Genomic DNA, 16481 nt, shown 5'->3' on the forward strand with positions numbered 1-16481 from the left:
GATGCAACAGGAAAAGTGGGATATTCCAGTCCTGAGGAGCCTCTGGAACAGGCAGCAACCCCTGGGAGAAGGCAGGAGTACATTTTGGGGGGTGTGGGTACATTTTGGGGGGTGAAGTGCAAGGGATGAGGGATGTGGGGGACAACTCAGCAAGAAGCCAGCCCTGGGAGCAAGGCAGACATCAAACACCCCCCACAGGTCCCACAGGCAGGACAGGAGTTGCTGTAACTCTTCAGCTCACTTTTATTTAAGTTCTGTGATCAGTCTTTTCCATCTGCAAGAGCTCTGGTGTCAGTGCCACCAACACTTGGAACAAACCGTGACATTTCACCCTGGTAACAGGAAGAACAGCTTCATCTTAGAGGTCTTTTCAACCTAAACGCCTCTCTAACCTACAATACCAGTTCCTCCCATGCACTGCCAGCCCACTGGATCCCACTCCAGCAGTTTCCAGTTGGACTTGTTCAGCAATGAGCTGGATGGCTCAGCCTCCAGAGCAGGGACCTTTTAAAGTCAATTGGTGCCGTGCCAGCAGAAGAACACCTCCCCTTGGCCCTGATTTCAGCACCTGCAGCTCCCCCTGGGCATGGGCAGCCTTATCCTGGAGCAAAGTGAGGATCAAGCCCGTGGCAGCAGGAGCAGGGAAGTTTGGAAGGAGCCATTGGGCAAACGCTGTGCGACCGTAGGGAAAGGGAGCGAGGAATAAGAGCCCTGAATCAGAACCATTTCCAAGCACAGATTTGTAAAACCAAAACAGTGGACTCACTATTTCTTACTTCAGGGTTTTCCTGCAGGGTTTTCCCCCTTTTCTTAGGGTGCAAAGGAACTTGGTGGCATGTGGCCAGTCCCTCTTGCCATTTTTTTGAGATCAACCCAGCTCTTCAGGGGAGGCAAAGAGAACCAAGCCATTCCTAGACTAAATGCACGTGCTGGCACAAGTCAAACTGCTGCTTTGAGCTGAGGCTTCTCCTGCCTTTTACCTTTTTAAGGAGGATTGAAATCCTTTTGCTTTGCTGCAAGCCCAGTAAAACCCTTTGTGGTAGACTTCTGTGGGCAGCTCAGATTCAAAGCTGCTCAAGGCAAGCAGAGTTTCTCTATAATGCTGCAGTTTGTATCCCTGCCTTCCCCTTCCTCGTCAAAGGATCGTCGTCCCAGACATGGGCAGCAGAGAAAACCACCTGCAACGTGTTCTCTGCCTCCTCTGGCAAGCAACCATTTTGTCTGGCTTCTTTCCTCTTGTATCTGAAGACCTGAACATATTCCACTTCTCATTTAAATTCCTGGATCTGTCTGAAACTGCATCAGGTGAAGGCTCCAAATCAGACCACAGCACAGGCAGCACTCTGCTATTCCAGGCATGCAGGTAGGGAAGTTTGGAATGGATTCTTCCTTGCTTTTTCCTCATGGTCAGTGGTGCTGGGTTGATCCCAGGATGTCAGAGACCTGTGGGTTTTCCAGCACCTCCCCACATTTCCAAAGAGAGGGAGCAAAGGCAGATTTGGCAGACTTCAGCGTGGGGTGAGTGTGATGGCTGTGCCTTCAGTTCAGAGCACGCCCAGTTTCCATCTCTGTGGTAACCAGAAAGTACCCAAGGTGTGTTGGGGAGAAAATCAGAGGGAAAAATGCATTGTCTGAATAGAGACATGGAGCACTGGAGTCCTTTGGTGTGAGGGAACGACCGGCTGAGTCCTGCGGAGACTGGCAGAGGAAATGTGAATCCAAATGGTTCCAGAAAGGGTTGCATCAGTCAGGACTGACAGGATGGGATTGAAAAGTCATGTGGAGTGCTCTAAGGCTGTGTCCTGATGACACTCCCCTGATCCTTTGGGAATGAGAGTGCTCTGTGCACCGGCACGTGGCAAAGCTGCTGCTGCCCATTTCAGCTTGGCCAAAAAATGCATCGAAAATGCCCCTTCATCCACTCCTCAGCCAGACAAGCACCCCCAGGCTGCTCAGCTGATGCACCCACCTGTCATTTCGTGAGAGGTCACCTCCCAGCAGGAGAACACCTCTCCAGGTGCAGCAATTCCCCCCACAAACCTTGTCCTTGTGACCAGCCACCATCCTGTCTCGAGCGCAAAGTGGCAGCGTGCACTGGGGAAGGGGTGGGAAGGGCTGGGGGTGTTTTTTGCCATTCAGGGGCCAGGGGATCCATGCATGAGGTGTCATCCCCCACAGGGCTGTGCTGCACGAGTAACCAGAGCAGAAACTCCTCTCCCTCGTCCAGATGTGTTTGTCAGCCTGCAGGGAATCCACGAGGTAGAGCGACACAGATGTGCTGCTGTGGGGAGGAGGAGGAGGGACAGGCAGGGTGAGGCTGGAGGCGATGGGGACACAGAAAGGGCAGAGAACAACCAGAGCTGCTGAGATCCAGATACGCAGAAATAAACGGGTGCCTCAGTCTGGGTGGCAGGGCAGGAGCTGGGCTGGGACATCTGTGTGGTCACACCTCCCCTGGCAGGGGGCTGTCACCTGCTGAGAGTTTCATTTCTCACGTGCATGAGCAGCACTGACAGGTTTTGGTGCCTGGGCAGCGGGATAACGGCGTGGTGCCCACCTCTCCCTCCCACATGCCCTTAGCTCGGGCATCCTCACGTTTTGCAGAGGGATTTTAATGTCTGCAGAACGCCAAACTCCCAGCCTGAGCCAAAGGAAAGGAAATGTCCTCTGGCCACAAAGCTTTATCCCCTTGTTCAGAACCATTCCAGCCGTCACCTCTTCCATGCCATGGGTGGAACGGATGGAAGTTATCCCTGAAGCCAAGCTCTTAGGCAGGATGTTCATTCCTTGTCCTCCTCTTCCTCTTCTTTGTTTTTATACACATTGAAGTGGACATCAATATTTATTTTTTGTTTTCCTCTAATACAAGTGAACACAAATGTGATGTGGAGATAAATTCCCTTCTCTAAAACACTTTGTGGTCACAGGAATGTACACGTTTGGATTTACACACCCACACACATTCCAATATCAAAAAAAGGTGTAGTCCCAAAACTAAGATGCTTTTATAAAAGTTAAAAGGCCAGATTCCTCTGTTGGCTTTTATCCTTCATTAAGAGCAAGGAGATTACCTGAAATCCTGATTTATTCTTCATATTCTGCCTGAGTTAATTTTAAAATTCCAATCAACAGATGCAAGGAAGAGAGGGGGGAAAAAGCTCGTGGGGAGCCACGTTAGGCTTTGAAAGGAAAATTAGAGCAAATGTTTTCCTTTATAATTATTTTCTCCTTTGGGTTTCAGGTTATCAGACCTGTTATTTAAAGGATGCTTTCTCCAAATGTGTTGACTCCAAAATATGTCCCCCTTTAAAAGAGTCAATCCAAGAGATTGGGAGTGGGAGCAGGAAGGGAAAAGGAACAAAACAAACCACCTAAACCAAGTCCTGATCTCTATTTTGGGGTTGGTTTTGAGCATCTTTCATTATAAGCATCTTATGATTTGGTTCAGCAATCTTGGCTGTTTAGCTCTTCACAACGGGGATTTGCTATCCCCACTTCCGAGGGGGAAAAGGAGCCAGGGGTTAAAAAAAAAAGAAAAGAAAGAAAAAGCCACAGGCTCAGATGTGAGCGCTGGCTGTGCTGTAAAACCTCACACAAGCTGGAGCGAGGGCTGTGAAGAACCCGCACCCGGCTACTCCGGTGCAAAGAGGGCGGGGATGGACACAGGGGAAAAACCTACGGACACTGGAGCGGGTTGGGCACATCCCATCCACCACGGGGCAGCTGTCACCCACAGACACATGCACACACAGAGCCAGGAGGAGAAAAGAAAGATGCAGGTACTGGAGGAGACATGGGAGAAGGCAGAGTGTTCCCTTGAGCATTAGCAAGCCAGGCAGACGCTTTGAACTAATCATGGCAATTGCACCCGGATTTAAAATCAATCGATAAAATGAGCAATGGCAAAGGGAGGGTGGCTGGAAGGCCTTGGTTGTTGAGCGACAGGAGAGGTGAAAATCATGAGTTTCTTCCTTTTTTTTTGCTGTGTTGACACTTTACACATACTGTTCCTTAGGACAGATGTAAGGAGCCCGGGAGCCGGGAGGTGGGCAGCAGAAGGAGATGTCGGAATGGTGAGGATAAAGATCTTGTGGGAGGTCTGACAAGGGGGCATAGACATGAGGGATCTTCTCCAGATATCGATCTTCATGTGAGTAACAGCGGGTCAGGTAATCACTCGCATTCGATATCTCTGAGTGACACTTTCCAAAGTTCTGCAAGTAGAGACAAAAGTCAACGGGTGAAAACTCCGGGATCACCGGCCAGAAAACACACACAGCTCTTCAGTTCCTTGCTGAGACACACAGAGAGCAAGCAGGGTGGAATATTAAACAGATTACCGAGCTCGCTGCTTCAGGAAAATGGAAACCCAGGTGATAAATCCTCACACTGCAAAGTTTTGGTCTGACTCCCTGAAATATCCGGATCGTTGATGGATATGGATGGACAGGGCACGGTTTGTCCCTTGTCTGTAAATACTCTGCTCTCTGGACAAAACAAGCAGCCAGCCAAGGAAGGGCAGTTTATTTTCACACTTTCTAACTCTTTCCACACCTGAGTTTTGGAAAAGCAGTGCTTGAAGGTGTCATTAATCTCAGCCAGCCCCCTGCTTTTCCATTCAAAGGGCACCTGTGTCCTACCGGGGACTTGGGATGCAAAATAAGGTTACTGTGTCTGATGTTTACATGGGAGACAGGAGTGCTCGGCTTTACGTGTGTGAACAGCTCCCCGAGAAGCCTCGGGGCCGGTTTTGTGAGTCAAATCAACTGCAGAGAACATAAAACCGCTTTCAAACCCGAGGCTGCTCTGTCGGGCCCGTGATTTTGCCGGGGTGTGTGTGGGTGCTTCGCTCTCCTGGGGTGGAGGGAGCATCACTCCCACAGCCCAGGGCTGCGGCTCCCCAGAGGGTGGCAGCAGATGGGAACGATTCCTCCCTGCTCCCAGACCCTTTCCTGCTTTGGAAACCCTGCAGGATGACCCAAGCAGGACGGACATTTAGCGAGGCTGTTTTTAAAGCCAACCTGCGCTCAGGGGCGCTCAGCCGGAGATAATTTCTTCTCCAAAAGGGAGCAAACAGCGCTGGAAAACACTTGGATGCCTGTGTTTTGAGCGGGGGCTGTTTGAAGCAAGCAACTTGCCCTTGAGTCCTTCCTTGTTGCCTTTCAAAATCCCAGGAACACTCATTTTAGTGGAAAGGACAAGGGTCTGGCCCTCAGGAGGAAAAGCCGGAAGGAACAGAACAGCCCACTCGGGTCATCTGCTGCCAGCTCCTGGATGAATATTTCACCAGGATGCTTGGAAAAAAAAAAACCCTATAGAAAACAAGGTGTTGAGAATAATTTATTGATGGCTCAGGCCGCTGGGAGAGGAATGAAGGCAATTTTGGGAACAGCTTGGCTGAGCCCAGTGAGGGAAATTTTGCCTAAGCCCCAGGGAAACAGCAGCAGCGCTGAGGTCAACCTCATTTTCATTTCCCTTCCACTGGCAAAACTGTTTATCCTACAGAATGAGCTTTTAAAAGTCAGTAGTGGAGTTGCTGTGCTGGTCTCCTAAATTTGGGAGGGCCATTCCCACAGCTTTGTCCACTTCAGCCTTTTAACTGCCAAGTGAAAATGTGGACAAGTGCAGCATTAGAGCTCTTTAACTGGAGGAACCCAAGGCAGGGGCCATGAAAAAGCCCCACTAACTCTACCTCAACCTTAAATAAATGTTTGCTGTTCTTCTGATGGCCCCAGCTGATAAAAAGAGATAAAAAAGGGCTCACAGACAGGGAGAATGGGAGGTGCAAAGCCCTCTCCCTGTACAATCTACTCTCAAAAACTCTCACACTCAACAAAACCCTTTTCCACACCTGCGAGGGGGAAAAAACTGTATTTAGCCTTGCTCTCCTCCTGCTTTATAGAGATCATTAATTTTCTGCATTAAGCTAAGCTGAAAGGGAAGTTGTCTTAATTACAGAAATTTAGTGAGACAAAGCAGGCAAAGGGGGTTTCTTGTAATTTGTTACCAATTAAGTGGGAGGGGAGGTTTATGTGCTTTTTGAGCGTGCCAGAGAAAAGCCGAGGATGTGATAGTGCTGTGTGCAGGTCTCATGGACAGAAAGGTCTCCTAGGAGAGAGACCCCTGGGTGTGATCAGGGGGCAGCAAGAGGGGTTGTCAGACGCTCTTTATGGGCTGGCTGTGACAATGTGCTGGGTCAGGAGAGCGTTTTTCTTCCTGCTGATCTCCCAGTTCATGTGGCCACGAGACAGGAGCCCGTGAAGCATTGCCAAAGACACCAAGTGCGGTTCTGTCAGCCCTTCTGTTTGCACAGGTGAGGGCAAACAAATCCTTCTTTTCTTGCTGGCCCCTGTTTTGTGCTCACTCCTCACAGGTGGGGGCAGCTGGAGAATGTCAGGGCCAAAGGAAGGGAATTCCCTGTCTCCTTTTACCTTTCCTCAGCACCTGAACCAGGAGCTGCTCTGCTCCTGCTTTGTTCCCTGAACTCATTTCTAAGTGGCAAAAGGGAGGAGAACAAAACCAGCCTGGTGTTTTTTAACATATTTAGCAGCCGGTGCCCTTTGACTTCCTTCCCCAGTCCCACTGTGACTTTTCCCCAATCTAATTTATCTTTAACGAAGTTTGAAATTAAATTAGGGATAATGAACTAATTAAATTGAACTGGCACACGATTCTACCACCTTCCCCCACCTGACTTCTCCCAATTGCCTTCGTCTCCAGCATGACTCCATGCAATTCTTCATTATCTGGGTTACACCCTCCCCTCTCAGTTTTATTTCCAAGAGCTTGATTAAAGGGGATGTCAGCAATCTATCCATTTCAGACAGCCTGGCAGATTACCTTTAAACAGGCTTTATTTGATTGAATTAGGGAGCTTTCATTTCTGCCATGACTTACTCTCAACCCTTCTCCATCCCTCCACACCCAATTCCATCTTTTCTCCTGTTTGCAGAACAACTCTTTGGGTAACAGGAGGTGTGCAGCAGCTGACCATGTCCTGTACTTTTAATCATCTCAGAATAATGAGTTCTTACTGGTCTGAAAGTGAAAAACTCCTTCTCAGCGACCCGAGCATTTCTCTGCTGTGTTTTTTGGGAAATCTGAAGATTTTACAGGTGAGAGTTGGATGGGTAATGGTTGTTTCTCTGCTTGGCCAAGCTGAAGGCAAACACATTTTTGCACTCATGGAATGGGCTCACCTGTGTTTTCCTGGCTGGGAAAAGGCCCTGCTGCTCAAAACCCCTGAAATTTTGGGCTGCTACTACCCTGACCCTCCTCATCTGCTGGTTTTGAATTTTGGGATGCAGCACAGGCTGATGGCCAGGAAGAAGCAGCTCTGTTGAGTGACAGCCACACAAAGCTGTTGTCCCACTGTGGAGCAGCCAGTGCAGGGGCTGTAGGTGTTGGGGGACAGAAAATACACTGGGAACCCAAAAAAGCAGCATTTCCTCATGGTGTTGGGAGCCTCACATCCTCTCCTCCCCTGGGTCTGAACTCCCCACTCGGGGCATTCAAGCTGGTTTTCCACTTCCAAGTATGGCCATGACTTTAGGTATCCCTGGGCATGTTCCTGCTCTCTTTGATGCTTTATCTGTGAGGGAGTTCTTGGATAATCCCCATCCTGAGTGAAGAACAAACACTGATGTGTCAGGGATGAGCAGGAACCAGTGGTCCTGAGCTTGGGCTTCTGTGAGGACAAAACTGAGGGCAGGTGGGACAGAGGGACTCGCCCCTGGGTTCAGGAAATAAAAAGATGGAGCTGAAATTCCCAAAATACAGAGCAAGAACCTATGAAGAAGGGTGCATTCAGACACATGCAAGTATTAATTATGCAGAAAACTTGCTCAGAACGTTGCATTCCTTCTCACAGCATGCTTCTCTCTTCCCCTGCTGCCTCTGGTACGTACCTGGTCTGTGTTCCTACAGCACCTCACACCATCAATCACCCCAAACATTTCCCTCCTCGCTGTTTCTCTCCCAAATCCTCCTCTCCACCCTTTTGGAGTCAAGGCAGGGCTGATATCCTCATTTAAAAATGGGAAACTAATAAGGAGCCACCTCTTTGCTTTACTTCTGCAATTTGGAAATGGGAACCTGAACCCTGGTCACTGATTTGTTGTGCTCCTGATCCAAGTCTGATGGTTTCCAGCTATTCTTGCTGCAACAGGGACAAGAAATTCCCAAGCAAAACCGAGAGCCGGAGTGTGGGGAGGTGAAGGGGGAGGAAATAATTAAAAAAGCATCAAAAAAATTGAAATTGCCCTGATCTGTGGTGTGTCTTAGCAGGGAGATTACACCTTCAAAGCGCCATATGACTGGCTTTATTTTTACTTCAGAGAGACTGGGAGGATTTCCAAATTTGGATTTGGAGGATTACTGTCCTTTTGCTGACAATAAAATTCCCCTCCCTGGGGAGGACGAGGCGAGACCTCCCAAGATGGATTAGGGAGCTCTTGCCTTGTTTGGAGCAGTGGGAACAGCCCAAGAATCTGTTGGGAACGGGAGGTGAGGACACGAGGGACAGTGGCTGGTTCAACCACCCCTTCCTCAGGGCTGGAATTCTCATCTGAGACAGGATGCAGGAGGCTGGAAGTGCCTGGGAGCTGCCCAGCCCCTCTGTCCAGTGACAAACAGCCCCCCCCACGCAAATGGAGAGAAGGAAAAACCAAACCAGTCCAAAACTTACTGTCCACTCTCGCTCGTTACGTCTACGAAGACCTTGATCCTCATTCTGGGAGCAGGAGTGGGTGAGACACCGCAAGAGAGAGAGGTTACGGATCTGCTCCAGCCGGGGCTGCTGCAGACACTCACCTAGGAGGGCTTCAGCTACGGCAGGGGAACTACAGGGCTGCTTCCAGCACGGGAAAACCAGGGAAACAGGGAGAGAGGCAAACCGGAGCAGCCCCCTGCACACGTGGCACCCGGGTGTGTGGGTGCTGCACCCTCACCCACAGAGTTCCTCATCTCAGGGAGACCCTCAGCAACAGGATTGTCCAGGGGGCTTTGTAGAAATGCCATTTTCCTCCTGCTTATCCTCATTTCCTTCCTTCCCTTTATCTTCTCCAAGCTGTCCCTTTCCAGCCCCAAGCTGCCGCTTCTCTTGAGCCTCCTTTGGTCTACCTGGGGTGACCAGGAGGGATTCAGGGACCTGCAAAGCACCTCTACATTTGCCGTCTGCCTTTTCTCTTTCCCTTTACACCCACAGCCCCTTCCTGCTGCTGGAAAGGCAGCAAAATAAAGGGGAAGGAGCAAGGCAGAACCTGGAGTCACCACAGCTTCGGGAATACGCGGGAGTGACGGAGAGCTGGAGCCAAGGAGAGGGGTACCAGTGGCATTTCCTTGGCCAAAAACTCTTCTCATCATCCAGCAAAGGTGGGAAAGGAGAGATGTCTCCCTTTCAGGGACCCGGTGGCTTTAACAACTGAGAAAAAGCTGTGATTATGGGGCAAGGGAATGTAGGAAGAGCTGAAGTCACCCCTTTCGATTAAAAAACCAGCATTCAAAGGGTCACTGGAGATGGTCCAGAAAAACCAACTGAGCCCTAATCACTCCCTGCCACAGGACCTGAGCTTGAAAAAGTTTGGTCACACTTGATCAGGAGAACAGGGCTCAGTCTGGGTCTAGTTTTGAGAAGGAGAACACCAAGGGAAACAATCTCTCTCCCAAGCACCCAAACTTGCCACCTGCACCAAGGCCATGCCACGCCAGCCCTGTTACTGTCGCATGCAGTCGCTCTCTGCCTGCCTCTTATCCACGGAGTCTCTCAGCTGCAGGAACCTTTAGGTGTTCCCATATTCTCTCACATCCTCTCCCACCTTGTTCTTTCACACATGCACATATGCTCCGTCTTCTCTACAGTTACTTCCACGTGCACACAAGCTCTTTTTTTTTCAATTTCCCTTTCCACCAGCCCCCTTTTCCTTTCCCTCCCCTCCTTGTCCTGGCCTGGAAAAGCCCTCTTAGCATCTCTGACTCCTGATTCCTCACAGGTGCTGCAGAAATTCCCCAAACCAGAGCAGGAACTTCCAACCCACCTGGAGCCGGGGGCAAACCCCTGCTCTGACACGAAGCCATGAACCCTCTGCCCCTCTCACACATGCCTGGCTGCAGGAAGCGAAGGGAAACACAGAGAAAAGAGCATGCAGAGAGGCAAGGCAAGGCAAAGGCATTCCTGGCAGCACCCCCAAACACCAGGGCAGTGGAGAGAGAGACAGAGCAGGCAGGGAGGGACAGACGGGACGCAGAGGGAGCGCTCCACAGGGATGGAGGAATCCAGGGAGAGGGCAGCGGTGACTTTGAGGGGTGCAGTGAGGAAGGCAGAGTGCCATGTGTACCTTGAGGCCAGAACTGAGGGGAAAGGGCCTAGAGTGACATGCGCTAGTGTAAGTTGGGCTGGATGGTTGCATACTCGACTAGGTCTCCGCCAGCATGGATGGAGGTCCGAGGGCTGGGTGACGCGGCCAGAGCGGACGTGTCCAGCTCTGCATACTGGACATCACAGTCCTTGTTGCCAGGGTTCTGGAGAGAAGAGAGCAGCAAGGCGGTGGGGGGACACGAGGGAGGAGTCGGGGGGAGGTGGGGAGTGAGGACAGAGGGTCCGTGCAGATGGTGAGGGGTGAGACAGGACACGGGGGGTGAAGGGGAAGAAAGAAGAAAAGGGTGAGGAGGGAGAGGAGGAGGAAGAAAAAACAGTTAAAAAGAGGGAGGTAGGGAGGTAATGAATAATCAGTCAGGTAAAATCCCAAATCAAAGCAAAAGTCCCGAAGGCACTGCTCCCCCAAATGCAGAGCTGAGTGACCCAGCCCCGGCTGGCAGCACTCCCAGCCACTGCCCCTTCCCTGGGGCTGCTCCCAGCAGCATCTCGCTGCTCTCGTCTTCCACTGAACCCCTCTGGGATCAGCATTCTCCTTAGCTGGGGCTGGATCAGTGAATTCAGACCTTATCACGCACCTGAGCTCTCTGTTTTGACCCAAGAATTTGGGATTCATTGCAAACTCAGGTTTGGGGACATGAGTGAAAATCATTGGTTTGAGTTTTGGGGTTTGGGAAGGAGATACCAGGAGGGAATGGCTTTAGAGCCAGAACTCCAAAGGCACGGCCACAGGGCAATGACCCTGCTTGGCCACCACGGCTGCTTCGCCCCGGTGTGGGGACTGTGGAGTTCTGAAGCGCCTCTTTTAACACGAGGCTTGGCTGCACAGCTTGGCACTGCAGATTAACTCTGCAGCACGGTTTTGTCATTGTAACACGGCCTAAGAGATGCTGAAAGCATCCTCCTTTGGCATGGAAATATTTCTGGGTGTTCCTTCCCTAAGCAGGCTTATCAGCAAGAACTGCATGAATGGAGTATTATCCAATTTGTCTGATCATTCCTAGCCGGGCATCCTTCATGCAAATACTAACGGGAGAAGCCTGGAAGGCAGGATGGCCCAGAGAGCTCGTGGCTCCGTGGGGAATACGGATCACCAGGAGGAGCCTCGGTGCCACACACCCACGGTGTGAGGGGGATCCTGGCTTCTTGCCCCGTGGAGTTTCTTTAATCCTCACTTTTAGGGCTGGTTTCGGTGCCAGCATTAGCCAGGCATCTGCTGAGCCTCTCTGAGAGGAGAGAGTTGTCTCATCCAAACAAAACAGCTTTCCAGGCTCTCTCTCCCCTTTCCAAAATGGCTGCACCGCATGGCAATGATGCAAAAGGCGTTTAATTTGAAAATGTTTTTCTCCTCTTTGTTTGGAAGTGTCCTCAGCCACCCACCAGCTGTGGCTGAGCCGTTTTCACAAGTTTATAGCCCTGTGATGAGCTGGTTGAGTGCCTGCTGCTGGAAGGGGTTGTTCAGTCAGTGATTATCCCTGCCTGCTGCGCTGGCCTGTGCCAGGGCTCGGCTCTCTGATCCTGCCCCTCAGCCACGGGGATGAGGGGAATGATGGGGAACGGGGCTGCAGCAGCATTCCCAGTGCTCAGCAAAGCTGGAGGCTGGAGGAGCAGAGGGCTGGAGGTCACCTCTGCCCTGCCCTTGGTGGCCAGATGGCAGTGGCGCGTTGTTGGCATGAAAGCTGCGCGTCCTATGGAGCCTCTGCCTCGTGTCTGGACCCAGAGCTTGGCCATTTAGGAATATCAGCAATGCCAGCTCCAGTCTCAGACCCAAACCTAGGCCCTGCAGAGCTCTTTCCCCTGAATTTTGTGTCTCAGTACCTCCCCTGCTCCTGGAGAAAGGCAGACTAAGTCTCACCTCCTCACTCCTATCCTGTCTACTCTGCCTCACTCCTCTCCCACTTTCTCCCCACAGGAGGTGTTTTCTCCATGGATTTCTCTCCCTTTCTCCCACTCTTGGGCTCCCTCCTGCTCCTTGCTGCCTGTTGAGAGCAGAATTTATTACAATATCAATAATGTGCCTTGTATACAAGGCCCGGCACTGCCTCACGCAAGCGCTCGGTGTAAATCAGCGCCATCGGCACCCCGGTAATTGCCCTGCAAACCCAGAGGAATTATTTTGCTGTCTGCAGCAATGAAACTTCCCCTTCTACCTGTGCAAATGGGCCCTGCTGACACGGACACTCATCACAGCTCTGCTCACTCCTGCCTCCACCTCTCTCTGGCTCCTGCTGCCTCTCACACACGCCCGGAGCATCCACCTGACACGAAAGCACAGGCAGAGCGCACCTGCCTGCACCCACACACCTCAAACACACTCTCCATCCCCTTCCTGCTCTGATATCCTCGCTGTTATCCCAAAATTGCTCCGAGAAATCACTGCAGGCAGCCCCGCCACCCCTACACGCACTCCTGCAGCCTCAGTGTCCACGCCACTGTCCTCGGGCGTTTCGGGGCTGTCAGCTCTGTGCTGGCTTTCCCACAGCCTGCAACACCTGAAAATACATATTCATTCCCAGTTCTGCTCCCTCCTGCAGGTATCCTGACCCTGCTGACGTGCCCCAGCCTCTCCCTTTGTCCTGGTCCCCTGCCAGGACACGTCCACACACACGTCCCTGCACACCCTCTCTGGAGGTTCCTCCTCCACCTGCCTCTTTTATTTTCTCCTGGCACCTCTCCCATTCCCCCCTCCCTCACTCTTTTCCATCTCTAATCACTCCCTGACTCCCGTTCTAGTGCTGTGAAATCGCCAACCCCAGGCAGTGCCTTTCATGCCGCCTTGTGATAAATCTGGTTTATCCCAAATTACGAGGTTTTGCACAATTCATTTAAAGCTGAGTGCACCCTCCCCGTTTTCCTGCAGAATCCGCTCCCTTCCACTCTCATCTTCTTCACTCCCCTCCCAAGCCGAATCTCCGGATGAAGTACAGGCAGAACAAGAATATCCTGCCTTTCTGCTGTGCCTTTCCCTCTCAAGGATCCCAGAACCACGGATACCCCAGAGCAGCCGCCTGCATCTGCATTTTGGGCACGGTGGGAGCAGGGCTGTGCCAAAGTGAGCCTGGCAGAGATCAGGGATGTGCTTCCCCCCTCATCCTCCAGCTGACCCAGCCCTCAGGTGAAGGATTGGGCAGCTCTCGCTCCATCCCGTGGTGCTGGTTTGGTAACCACCACCATCCCTACTGCTGTTCCCTGGAGGTTCCCACTCCTCAGACTCCATGGAGGCTTCTGCAGTGAAAAAGGGGTGAAAAAAGTGATGCAGGTCACTTTTTTCCTTGCAGGGAGGAAAGCAAAGCTTGTTCCTTTGCAAAGCGTGGCCGGACAACACCACCCACCCCTGGCCTGGCTGTGGCAGCGCGTCCTGCCTGTGTGATCTGGGAAGAATCCAGCCAAATCAGCACTCCTTGGCAGCCAAGGACACCCTTCTCTTCCTTGCCAGTCCCAAACTGGAACAGCCAGCTGCCTGCCCAAAGGATGCAGTGGTTTAGCAAGGAATGGGAGCAAGCTTCATCCTGCTGCTGGGGCAGAGAGCCAGAGCACGGCGCAGGTACGTGATGGGCGAGCCTGACACGCTCCTGGCCAAGCTGACCAGGGACAGGGCTCATCCACAGCTGTGCCAGGCCCGTGCCAAGAGCTGTGGCAGCAGCTGGAGTGCCCCAGACACCACGTCCTCACTGCAGAGCCAGTTCTTCGTGGGCCAAATGAAACGAGAGCTCCACAGTCCATCACCTCCTGGCTGAATCCACGGGTGAGGAGCAGCCGGTGCCAGGCGTGGGACATGGAAATGCATCTTCTCCGGCCAGGACTGGGAGCAGCAAACTCTGTTCCCATGGTTACGGAGCAGCAACCCATCAGGCCCCATCTCACATCACTAACTCTGCCACTTAATTAACTGACTGCTTGTTATTTCCCAAAATGAGCTCCTCCATCCCCCTGCTTGCCTGAAATTCAGCTTCCAGAGGCTTTCCAAGCAGTTGTCTTGCTCCAACATCCTGCGTTTCATTTAAAACTCAGCAAGGATTAGAAAGAGCTGGGGACCAGCCCCAGGACTGAGGGAGGGCTCCAAGGGGGAGTTTTCCCTTAGGGATGAGGTAAATAGGATCACATCCACCCGGCTCAGCACAGAGCTGGGGCTTTTGATTTCCAATGCCCTCGGCACCTGCCTCGCTGCAGACTCGTGCCAGCTAAAGGGCACTGGGCCCTGTCCTTCCATTATCTGCACAGGAACACACCTGGCAGGGTCACACCGGGGTGAACTGGGTTGTAATTAGTGGTGTTCATAAAAAATTACTCCGGTCTGGGCTGATGTTTATACACCTTTCTCCAGCCAGGGAGTTGACGCTGCTGAAGCACCAGGCTGGGCGTGCAGTGCTCTGAACTCCTTGTGAGGAGGAGTTTGGGAGAGACCTGAAGGATTTTCACTGGGATATCTTGTCTCCTATGGATAAAAAGACAGAGCATCCCCATGCCACAGGGTGAGGGAGGGAAAGGATATTGTCCGAGGCCTGGGAGGAGGATGGTTTTCTGGTTTCTCATCAAAAAACCACTCAGATCTTACCTGTTTTCTGTTCCCTGTGCCTTTGCATCTCACATTTCCTCACTCCTTGCAAACCAGCCTTTCCCATGTGACTGCCAGCATCTCCTCCTGACCCTTAATCTCTCCCTGCTGCTGCTGCCTCACATTAACATCTCCCCATCTGAGGCTGAACAAATCCACACACCAGAAAAACAAAAAAAAAAGGGTTTAAAGAACTTGTTGTCAAGTGAGAGTCAAACGCTGGCACACTCTGCCCTGCAGATAATTGCTTTGTGAAGCTCTCACTGCTGCTTCCCGCAGCTGCAAACTCTAACAGGGGCTCCTTGCAGGAGGTGAGGAGTCGCCAGGGTGGGGTAGGCGGCTCTCAGGTAGAGAATTTGGGGTGGGCAGGGCGTTTTACTGAGGGATGAGCCGTAAAGGCACAGCTCTGGGACCTATGGACAGCTGAGATCAGAGCGTGGAGGCTGCTTTCCTCCAGGACAGGGCAGTCCTGGGCTGTGGATGGTGGGGATCTTTGTCTTTTAGGGTGAGAGGTCCTGTGAGCCAGGTGGGGCTGGGTGAGGTGCCAGCAGCACCACTGCCACCCTCGGTCCTTACCACTTTGTCACTGTAGGGAGAGGGCTCGGGGGCTGCCATGTCGTAGTAGGGAGTCTGCAGAGGGAACTTCTGGATCTCCTCCTCGTGTTTCATGTTGTCCAAGTGAACAACCTGGAGGGGAGAGAAGAGGGATGAGAAGAGCCAGGGTTATCCTCTGGCACAGCTTGGGGCAGCCTCGGCTTCAGGTGCCACCACAGCTGAACGCCAACCCCTTCAGAATTCAATATCCACAGAAGGGGCGCAGCAGAATCCAAGTTACAGCTTTCAATTAGTGCCAGACTCTGGGAATTCTGGGGGGACAAGTCACAGAGTCACTGAACCATAGAACAGTTTGGGTTGGAAGGGACCTTAAAGATAATTTAGTCCCAACCTCCCACTAGACCAAGTTGCTCAGAGCCCCATCCAACCTGGCCTTGAAAAATCCGTACTTTCTGCCCCTCAAACTCATGCCAGGGACTTCTTTGCTCTTGCAACCCCCATTTCCCAAAATCCAGGCACTGTGGACACTGCTTGGAATCAGATTTCCATGCCAGAGGAAGGAATTTGCGGGTTTTTACCTGGATGTCTTCTGGAGTCAGGTGGCTTTTCATGTCCTGTTTCCTCTTTGGTGGAGGGGCAGGTTTGTGGGACGGAGGCAGGTCAATCCTGCAGGGAAAGAAGAGGCTGCTGAGCAGAAAGCAGGAGAAAAGGTTCTGCTGCTTTGATGTGCCCAAGGGTCTGATGGTGTTTGTCACCAAAGTGCCAAGACAATCACACAGATTATCCTCAGGCAGCCCCCCGTGCCCTTTGTCTCACCCCAGTTAGAATTGTTAATGGAAATAAACTCCCTCCTAGCATTCTGTGCCTATTCTAGGCAGATCCCCATGCCAGGCTGCAGATCCCGAGGGAGCAGCTGGGATACCTGCTTGGGAATGGCTCCACATCATCCCATGGCACGTGGTTTGTGCTGTGGCTGGGAGGTGCCAGAAAGTGGTAACG

At 52.0% G+C, this 16481-nt stretch overlaps 1 protein-coding gene across 6 annotated transcripts in view; it reads right to left on the reverse strand.

The window, feature by feature from the left end:
- Nucleotides 1–225: 225 nt before the first annotated feature.
- NECTIN1 (nectin cell adhesion molecule 1) overlaps nt 226–16481 on the reverse strand; it is a 91575-nt gene continuing 75319 nt past the window's right edge. Inside the window, exons 7-11 of one of the 6 annotated variants that reach the window (XM_042034355.1) lie at nt 16061–16148; nt 15504–15614; nt 10409–10518; nt 8687–8731; nt 4076–4214 (exon numbers count right to left, since the gene is read on the reverse strand). In XM_042034355.1, coding sequence (XP_041890289.1) covers nt 4166–4214; nt 8687–8731; nt 10409–10518; nt 15504–15614; nt 16061–16148 — 403 coding nt within the window. In that variant the 3' untranslated portion in view covers nt 4076–4165. Of the gene's footprint in view, nt 4215–8686; nt 8732–10334; nt 10519–15503; nt 15615–16060; nt 16149–16481 lie in introns of those variants that run through there. The other 5 variants (XM_042034353.1, XM_042034357.1, XM_042034358.1 and 2 more) reach the window with 5 other exon arrangements.

The sequence above is a fragment of the Corvus kubaryi genome, unplaced genomic scaffold (genome assembly GCF_017639235.1).
Source record: "Corvus kubaryi isolate FWS band 111438036 unplaced genomic scaffold, C.kubaryi_AGA036_p1.0 37367, whole genome shotgun sequence".
NCBI classification, from domain to species: domain Eukaryota; kingdom Metazoa; phylum Chordata; class Aves; order Passeriformes; family Corvidae; genus Corvus; species Corvus kubaryi.